The 9,569-nt window shown below is 46.1% G+C and overlaps 1 protein-coding gene across 5 annotated transcripts in view; it reads right to left on the minus strand.

The window, feature by feature from the left end:
* The window catches only part of LOC141501378 (piwi-like protein 1), a 61,645-nt gene extending 54,223 nt beyond the window's left edge, over positions 1–7,422 (minus strand). For 2 of the 5 annotated variants that reach the window (XM_074205276.1, XM_074205273.1), the window contains exons 1-3: positions 7,243–7,325; positions 6,012–6,110; positions 5,172–5,280 (exon numbers count right to left, since the gene is read on the minus strand). In XM_074205276.1, the coding sequence (XP_074061377.1) occupies positions 5,172–5,280; positions 6,012–6,089 (187 nt within the window). In that variant the 5' untranslated portion in view covers positions 6,090–6,110; positions 7,243–7,325. Of the gene's footprint in view, positions 1–5,171; positions 5,281–6,011; positions 6,111–6,789; positions 6,808–7,242 lie in introns of those variants that run through there. The other 3 variants (XM_074205277.1, XM_074205275.1, XM_074205274.1) reach the window with 3 other exon arrangements.
* Positions 7,423–9,569: the final 2,147 nt, after the last annotated feature.

Below are 9,569 nucleotides of genomic sequence, written 5' to 3' on the forward strand. Positions count from 1 at the left end.
AGCAAGTAGTTGGGTTATCAGTAACTAGCATTCATTAAGTAAAGGACTACTACCTGACATGTACTATATTAAACACTGAGGATATGAAGAATAAAAAAATCAGCCCCCCACTCTTAAGACACTTAATCTAAGAGGGAAGACCACATAAGTACCAACAGGCTAAAGATAAAGAGAATAAGAATAAATAGAGATAAAGAGAAGGTACTAGTATTAAGGGAAAGGTTCTTCTTGTGTTTTTCTCCTGGGTCTCCTCCCATCTCCTTTACAGGATTCTCATCCAGGACATGCTCTCTAATTGTGGGTTTTACACAGGGGGTCTTTGTCCTGGGCCCTCTTCTCTCCTTTCTGTATTACTTTTATCAGTTCCCATGGGTTCTCCAACCTATCTTTCCCCAATTTCTCTACTCATCTACAGGTATCAATTTCCAACTGCTTTTCAGAGATCCTGTATGTACCAGGAAATCCTCTAAAATAGAACTCATTATCTTTTCCCAAAACTACAATCCTCTCTACCTCCTCCCAACTATAGAGAACACAATCATCCTTTTAGATACTGGGGCTCACAGCCTAGGGGTCATCCTGGCTTCCTCACTGTCTCTCACCTCCCTCCCCCCAATAAATCCAAGTTGTTGCTAAGGCCTGTTGATTTCATCTTTGTAACAGCTCTCCCACCCCCCTCTGCTCTGACTGCCACCCCTTCGGATGCAACAGCCCCCATCAACACATGCCTCTTGGCAAGGTCTGTCTGCCAATTCTCCACTCCAATCCACCTTTAATTCAGTCACTAAAGTGATTTCCCTAGATACTGGTCTGACTATGTTACCTTCCTATTCAAAACTCAGAATCTCAATTTTGTGTTTTGATTTGAGTGCTACCCCCACAATAAGAAGTACAAAATCCTCCACTTTCTGTTCAGAGTCCTTCATAACCCAGCCCCCTCCTACCTTGTCAGTCTTCTGAAAGCTTACACTCCCCACATACTTGTCAATCCAGTGGCACCGGCATCCTTACTGTTCCATGAACAAGACAGTCTAGACGAAAGGTTGAAGGCATTTTCTGTTTCCTGTGCTTGGGATGTACTCCTTCCTCATCTGTCTCGCTTCCCATCATCTACAGGAAGTCTTTCTTCAGTTCTTAATTTCAAATTTAGTCTGTATATAATTTGTATAAATTTATTTGCTGATTCTTCCCCCCATTAGATCTTTGAGGACAGGGACTGTCATGACCTGGCAATAGTAGGCTGTTAATATTACTGATTTTGCAGAAAATGGGACTTTAGTCATTTCAAATTGTGTCCGACTCTTCATGACTGCATTTGGGATTTTTTCCTGGCTAACATACTGGAACAGTTTGCCATTTCCTTTTACTGTTCTTCTTACAGATGAGGCTAAGGCAGCTTTTGTTCAGTAGCATGTGTTTAGGAGTGATACAAGACTGTCCTTGGCAAGGAAAGATTAGATGGGCAAAAAGGAACTAAAAGATTCAAGAGAAGACAACAGCATCAAGTTGAACTGGTTCCAATGCAGGAGTGATAGTCTGAGAAAGACCTGAAGGTCAGGTCACAGGGGGAGAAGTTTGGTATTAGAAGGTTAAGGGAGAGGTAGAAAGCCAATAAAACAATTGTGATTAGAGAAGGAAATTCTAGAGGTCATGAACATGGCTGTGGGGTTTGTGTGCGGGTGATGATAAGTTAAAAGGTATAATCAACTGTGCATGCGTGTGCATGCATGATCTAGAGAAGTGGGAATTGAGTAAATTGATGTGTTTGTGTTATCAATACTCTTGGGTGATATCTCTTAGTATGAGGGCAAGGAGTAAGAAAGGAAAGAAAGACTGAGAGATCCAGGCACTGAACTCACTGAGAAAGCAATGGTGTGGTCAGCAGAAAGTATATGCTAGAATTTTGATTAGGTGATGAATAAGGATTGAAAGAACCCCAAGAGAGATTATTGAGTAATGGCCAGAAGAAAAGCTGTAAGTGACAATGGAGATATAAGGAGCACTCCCAACTTCCATATGATCTCCAAGGAGTTGGGGATGTTTGTCAAAGTTCCATCAGTGCTGGAAATGATGACCAAGAAACCTGGGTCACCAGGAGGGCACCACATCTCATTGAGTGCAAGACAGAAGGAACAAGAAAAAAGGCATAAGGTGAAAACTAATTAAGAATCCCTGTTCCAGAGAAATCTGCAAAGTGCTAACAATGATAGGAAAAGCCCTTCAAATGTGAGAATTGAGGTCACTGAAACCTAGGAAGAACAGTTTCAATTAATAGTGAAGTAAGAAGCAAGATCAAAGGACTGAACAGAGATGAGATCATTAGAGGCAAGAATAGGAGTGTTTTTTCTAGGTTTCTGGTTTTGAAAGAGAAGGGAACTATATCTAAGAGTTAATATATAGTAAATCAAATGAAAGTTTGAAGATTAATAGGACAAAGAAAAAGAGCAAAAAGATAAAAAAAAAAAGATGTTGGTATTTAGAGGGGGAAAAAGACAAAGGGGGCAAGTTAAAATAAGGTAAAACTTTGGAATCTGAATGAACATTTGGGGAATATTTTTGTTTAAGATTTAGACCAGATTGCCCTTGAGGTCTCTTAGAACTCAGATCCTGTAATGGTTGAAACATATGTTACAAATTGGTTAGTAGTAGCTCAAACTTTGATTCCTAAAATTTAACTGAAGTGCCTTAAACATGCCTTTTTGCCCAAAGGGTACTTTCTGTTTCTCCAAAGCCTTGAAAGCTGGAGTACCCCACTAATGGTTTTTCCTCAAGCATTTCACATCCCCCTTACTTCTCCTGCTCAGCAGGAAATCCTATTCACTCCTACTTTATGGAGAAAATAAGATGCCACATGCCATGAAAGTCTTTTCTTCATTCTACATGTCAGAATTCCTTGTTATAATTGACCAATCTCTTCTTTGTTTATTTCTGAACAGACAGTAAGGACACATTATGTTCAGGGTCAACCCTTCTATTTGTAACCTCATCACCACCCAGCCTTACTCCTACAATCTAGTCTAATGATTCTCACATCTACTCATCCTGCCCTAACCTCTCTACTGACCTCCAATGTTACATGACAAACTGCCTAAGACACCTTAAAATGAATGTCCCCAAGTCATCTCAACATAACCAAACTGAACTCATTCTTTGTCCTGAAACCCTCCCCCCTCTCCTAACTTCTCTATTACTGCTGATTGTACCACCATTCTCCCATCACTCAGATTCACAACCTATGTGTTATCTTCTACTCCACTTATGTCCAACATGCTGCCAATGCCTAGCAAGTTTCCCTTTATAACATCTTTCTTAAATTCTCCCTTTCTCCTTTCACTGCCACCACCCTGGTATAGACCTTATTACCCATGGTTCTGTGGGCCATTCCAATATATCCTCTACTAGGCTGTCAAAAGTGATCTTCCTCAAGTGCAGCTCTGACAATGTCACTCTACCAGTAGCTTCCAATCACCTCCAGGATCAAAGAGAAACCCCATTTCTTCTTAAAAGACTTTCAAAACTCATCTCCCTCCTCCCCTCTTCTCTTACGTACTCTACGATCCAGTGAGTCATCTCTGGCTGTTCCTCCCGAAAGATTTTCCAACTCTGGGCATTTTCACTGGCTATTCCTCACACCTAGAACTCTCTTCCACCTCATCTCCACTTCTTGGCTTCTTTAAAGACCTAGCTAAAATTCCACTTTCTAAGGGGAAGCCTTTCCTGATTCCCCTGTTAAGACTAATTCCATCACATGGCCAATGCATAGTTCCCTCCATTTCTCTGTTCCCCAACTCTTGAAATCTAGAAATTCTGATCTCATGGCTTGAGTGACTATTCTCTCCAAACTTAGCAATGATCTGTTCATTGTCAAAACCAAAAAACCTTCTTAATCTTTGTTCATTTCTCTACAGTATTTTATTTTTGATCACCCTCTCTTCCTAGTCTGTTCTTTCCGTATTTTCATGACACTGTTTTCTCTTGGCTCTCCTATCTGACTCAATTTGACTTTGGTGTAGCACTATCATTGTCCCTCCCCTTATCTGTGGCTACCTCATAGGCTCTCTCTCCAGTCATCCATTCTATACACACCCACATTTATGGAGTTCATAAATTCCCAAAGCTCCAATTATCTCTATTCAAATGACTCCTAAATCTAAATCTCCAGTCAAATCTACACACCTCCAGTCAATCCATCTATCTATCTATCCCTCCAGTCAAGTCAATCCATCTTATCATCTGGGGCTCCAGTTCACCTCTACTTTGAACTTTGGTACCACATTGGCAGCTTCATATCCACTCAATAAATCCTAACTTCTTTTCTATGCAGTATACTACCCAACCACCTTAGTTCAAAAACATCTTCACCTTCATTAATTCCACCTCCTCCCCAACACATTCACTCAACCATTTTAAAACTACTTCAATATTCCATATCTGTCCCCTTCTCTCATACTATAATCATTTTACCTAGGGCCCTTATCACATCTCCAAATGTAATAGCCTCCAAATTTCTCCCCTCTCCAATCCATCATTCACAGACCTAGCCAAGAAAAATTCCTGAAGCATGAGTCCAACCAGGTCACTTGCCTTCGGAAACACTTTCAAGGGCTTCTTCTTGCCTCCAAGAGGTGTGGGAAACACCCCACCCCCACCCTTTTAAAGCCTCCACCCTCTGGGGCCACTTTCATGCATAGTTTCCCTTCCTGAACCCTGGGTGCCCAGCCTCCCACCTCAGCTCCACGAGACTCAGTCCCAAGGCTCTCCAAGGCTCAGTGCCCCATGCAGACCCAGTCATATACAACAACATGCTGCCTCCCCTCATAGAATGTAAACTCCTTGAGGACACGACTGTCATTTTGGTCTTTATATTCCCAGCATTAAGCACAATTGTCTGAGGGGGGGAAAAGGTACTTAATGACCGCTTGTAAATTAACAGTACAATCTTCACCTGGATATAGAAAAAGGTGGCTTTAACAACTCTAGAAATTTAAGCTTATTTTCTAAGGCAGATGGTGTATAAGCAAAAAGCTGCAAAGGTAATCAAATATACTTAGAGAATTTATTCCCAATGTAGTAGCTAGAATTCTGACCTAGGAGTTTCCACTTATTCCTGTTACCAACATACAACTTTAGCAAGAAAAAGAATTAGTTGTCCCTTCTAAAACCCCTTTCACCTTGAGATTTTGTAGCTCCTAAGGCTCCTCTCTGTCGTCCACGCCCAACAAGTTCACCTTCAGAGGTTGGTTGCTGAGATCTGGGCTTCAAATATCCAGGTTGCTGACTCTGAAGTTTTGTTTTGTTTGTTTGTTAATGTTGGGGGTGGGGGGGAGACATTTAAATGCATAACTTACACATGCAAATAAGAGGTCAGAAGTGTACAATGAAGCATGATAATTTAGTCTTTCAAATTCACCTATCTTTTTAATCTTCCAAACAAGCAAATATCCTATTCCACTAAAAAGGTTTAGTCTAAAAGAAAAATAGAAAAATCATAGCACTGGCCCAAAGTTATACAAAAACCTTTTAAAACTACTTCTGGATATCTCAAGCAAATCAGTTTGGGTCTAGAGGAGGGAAAACAATTTTTTTTTCTACTTATAAGATTACAGATGGATGATAAGATAGATGACCTTTATTTTCTCAGTGCTTTATTTACATATATTCTCATTTGTACCTACCCACATCCTGTGAGGTAGCTACTATGGCATTACCTTTTAAATTTTACAGATGAAAAACTAGATAGAGGTCAAGATCTTTCCCTACTGTCCCAAAGTCAGTGTCAAAAATCTGATCTCTTTTGGCTCCAGTCCAGGGCTGTACTACAGTCCTCAATATTATGTAAGAACATAAGCTATAGCTATGGTAAGTTATAGCACTGTAACTTAAACATATGCCTACTGGCAAAGTTTTCAGTCATCTTCAACATAAAACTACTAATTCACGGATTAAATCTGATTAACCTGACCTTCTATAAGATTAGTATCTTCCCTAAATAACTAATAAAGCACACTTACTGCTGCAGGTCCAACAAGTTGTGATGTCTCTTGACCTCGAGCCCTTCCTCTTGCTCTAGCTCGGGCCCGTCCACTCATTTTTTCTGAAAATGTGTAATTCTGAAATGTGCAATATGTTCTAAGTATGCTAATCAATTTGATTTTCCTTGACCCTGACTTAAATTCTTTAAATTTTTTGAAAAATTTGTCAAAATAAGCTTCCCCCAAATTTTTTCTAACCACAAAAAAATACAGTAGGTTTTTTTCTCCCAAATTAAATTTTCTCAACACAGAAAAATACAGTAGGTTGGTTTAAATGCTGTAATTTTTTGCCTAAGTGCCCAAGCTTGAAAATGTGCATTGGAAAACTCATTCTAATAATTAAAGTGTTTTCCAAACTAAATTCCCAATATGATTCTTTAACCATAACAGATAAAATTTTAGTTTTTCAAACAGAATTCTGCCCTCGTCATTGATTTCAAGAAAATAACATTTCTTAAACCAACATTTCAATGTCAACATTTCCCCCAACTATTCCTCCACTGATGTACATCTAGAAGTGGAAGGGAAGCTGTGGATGGGCTGCCAAGGTAACAAAAAATGAGCAGTCCAGATGGCAAATGTGTAACCTGAGGTTTCGCTTCTAGGGGCTTTGTGGGATGGTGGAGGGGCAAGGAAGCCAATTTATCAAGAGTCTGAAGACTGGCATTCCAACTAGCTCTCTTTTCTTTTGGGGGTACCTAAAGCACTTGTTGTGCTTCGTGTAATCAAGTTGGGGGATTTTTCTTGGGCTATTTACCAGAAGTCCATGTGTAGTCTGGAAAACAAAAAAAAAAGCACATGAACTTTAAAGTCATTGACAGATGGGGTACAAATCTTTCAGGTTCGGTAGGAAACCCTGCGCCATGCTTCCGGGGCTGCCTCACACCTCATCGAATCGTCATTAGACAACTCGGTTTGGCGGGCGAGAAGGGGGCCGAGGCCTCCCCGGTGCAGCTGGGGGGGGGGTCCGGGGGGGTCCCGGGGGCTCCTCGGTGGGGCCAGGTGGGGCCCCCACCCCCCTCCGGCTCGGCGGCGCCGCGGGGCCCCGCCTCAGCCCAGCCCCGACCTCCAGGCCCCGAAGGCCGCGCCGACCCGGAGGAAGGGCCGGGGCTGGCGGCCGCGACAGTAACCGTTTGGGCCGGGCCCGGCCGGGGGGCGCCGGGCCGCCTCGCCCCCACACTGCGGCCCCCCGAAGGGCGGCCCTCCTTACCGCGCAGTCCCTCTTCTCCCCACACGCCTCAGGCACCCGGGCCTCCACCGGACCCCCAACACCCGCCCGGCGCCGGAGCGACAACGGCCGCCGCCCCCGAGCCCCGACGGTTGGCGATCCCTCCGCAGCCGCGGGCCGAGCGGCCGGGCCGCGGGGCCCCTCCCCGGGCGCGTCCCGTGCGGGCGGCCCGCGCTGCGCTGCGCTGCGGGCGGGCGAGGGCCGGGCTGCGGAGCCCACCTCCCGCGGCCGGCCTCAGCGCCGGGGTCTCCTTTTCTGGGCGGAGGGGTCCGGGGTCTCGCTTAATGAAGGCACGTGCCCCCGCGGCACGTGGCCCCAGCCCGGCCGGCCCCGCCCACCCTCCCGAGGACACTGAGGCCCGGGGGGCGGGGCGGGGCGGGGCGCGGCCGGGGGCGGGAGGGCGCGTGGGCCGGGGCCCCGCCCCTCCGGCCCCGCCCCTCCCCGCCAGCCCCGCCCCGCCCTGCCCCGCCAGCCCCGCCCCGCCGGCCCCGCCGGCCCCGCCCCTCCCGCCAGCCCCGCCCCGCCAGCCAGGCCCCGCCCCTCCCCGCCAGCCAGGCCCCGCCCAGCAAGCCCCGCCCCGCCGGCCCGGCCAGACCCGCCCCGCCAGCCAGGCCCTGCCATCCAGGCCCCGCCCAGCAAGCCCCGCCCCGCCGGCCCGGCCAGCCCCGCCAGCCCCGCCCCACCATCCAGGCCCCGCCCCTCAAGCCCCGCCCCGCCAGCCAGGCCCGGAAGGGCCCAGCTGCCCCGGGATCTCCTGGACCCGCAGGAGGGGGAGGGGCGGCCGGCTGGACACGTGCTGCGGGCAGTGAATGGGGGCCTCGAGGCCGGCCCCGGGGAGCAGCCTCTGGGAGCCCCGGCCCGGGACCCTCGCTCAGGCTCTAGAAGAGTAGCAATCCCTTATTATTTGGATTCACACAGCGGTGAAAAGGCCTGAGAAGACCCCACCCCCTCCTTGTAAATAAACCACTGACCCTTTGGCCTCCCTGGGCTTTCCTCCCAGCTTGGCCCACAGACCCTGCCCCGCTTGCTTCTACCCTCCCCCCCCAAGATAACCAAACCAGCACTTTTTCTGACCATGCTGGCTCTCAGCTGCTCACCTGTGAATGGAGGAAAGTGGACTATTCGGTTCCTGGCCCGTCCAGTCCCAAAGCGTCTGGCCCTATGAAGAGCCAGCACGATAATTCTCTCGTGTGTACCCACCCCTTGTCCCCGGGTCTGTGGGCAGAACATGGCTCTCCTCCAGCGTCTGGCACCGGACTCGGAGCTTCATTAGATGTGTTTGAGTCCTTGGAGACTTGAGAGCAGCAAATGCATTGAACGGTCACTGACAATCCATAGGTTAATACTGAGAAGTCAACAGAACTGTTCAATTGTGCTGCTGAGAAGAATCCAGTCGTCCTTCCTAACTCACTCAACTCAGGGAAATTGGTGCGGAAATAGTAAATCAGCATGGTAGGAAAAACACCACCATCACGGGCCTAGGCCTCTGTTCTGCTACCAACAAGCTCTGTGGCTTTGTAGTTGGTTCCACTCTTTGTGATCCCATTGAGGGTTTTCTTGGCAGAGATACTGGAGTGGTTTGCCATTTCTTTCTCCAATTCATTTTGCAGATGAGGCAGAGTTAAGGAACTTGCCCAAGAGCACACAGCTAGGAAACATCTGTAGCCAAATTTGAACTCCTGACTCCATCTAATTGCCTCTGATTTGAAAAACAAATTTAGGTAGAGTGACAAGGAAAGGAAGATGGAAGAATGTGAGATTGTTATCTGAGAAGAATTTCAGTATTCTAGATAATAGAGGCTGTTGGGAGCCAGGGTCTCTAAGCTGTTTGACACAGTCTCAGCAAGAAGACTCAAGGCAATCACACTGCCTGATGGAACAACATTTCCTTCTTCAATATATATATAGGGATTTCATGCATACCAATATTTATAGGTTTATTATTGATTACAATATTTACTCACCCTAATACTGGAATGACTATAAAGGAAGGATTTCAGAAAAATTCCTTGAATAAAATAGATTGTAAACTCTGTCTAAATTTAACAGGACTACCTCTCCCTGAAGCATACAAAAGGCTTCAACATTATGAAATCTCTGGAAAACCCAGCACTGCGAATTCCAAGGAGATGCCAGAATATATACAGGGAAAACAGATACAAGATGGGTCAGATAGAATTCCAGGGAAATTAATAGTTTTGCCCCCCTTACCATACACAGGAATATATGAAAAAAGATGGTGAGAAAATAGTTAGTACAGGTGACTGATATGTGAACTCCAGCAGCCCTAGTTTCATGGGAAAGAATAA

Source organism: Macrotis lagotis, chromosome X (assembly GCF_037893015.1).
Source record: "Macrotis lagotis isolate mMagLag1 chromosome X, bilby.v1.9.chrom.fasta, whole genome shotgun sequence".
In the NCBI taxonomy this organism is placed as follows: Eukaryota; Metazoa; Chordata; class Mammalia; order Peramelemorphia; family Peramelidae; genus Macrotis; species Macrotis lagotis.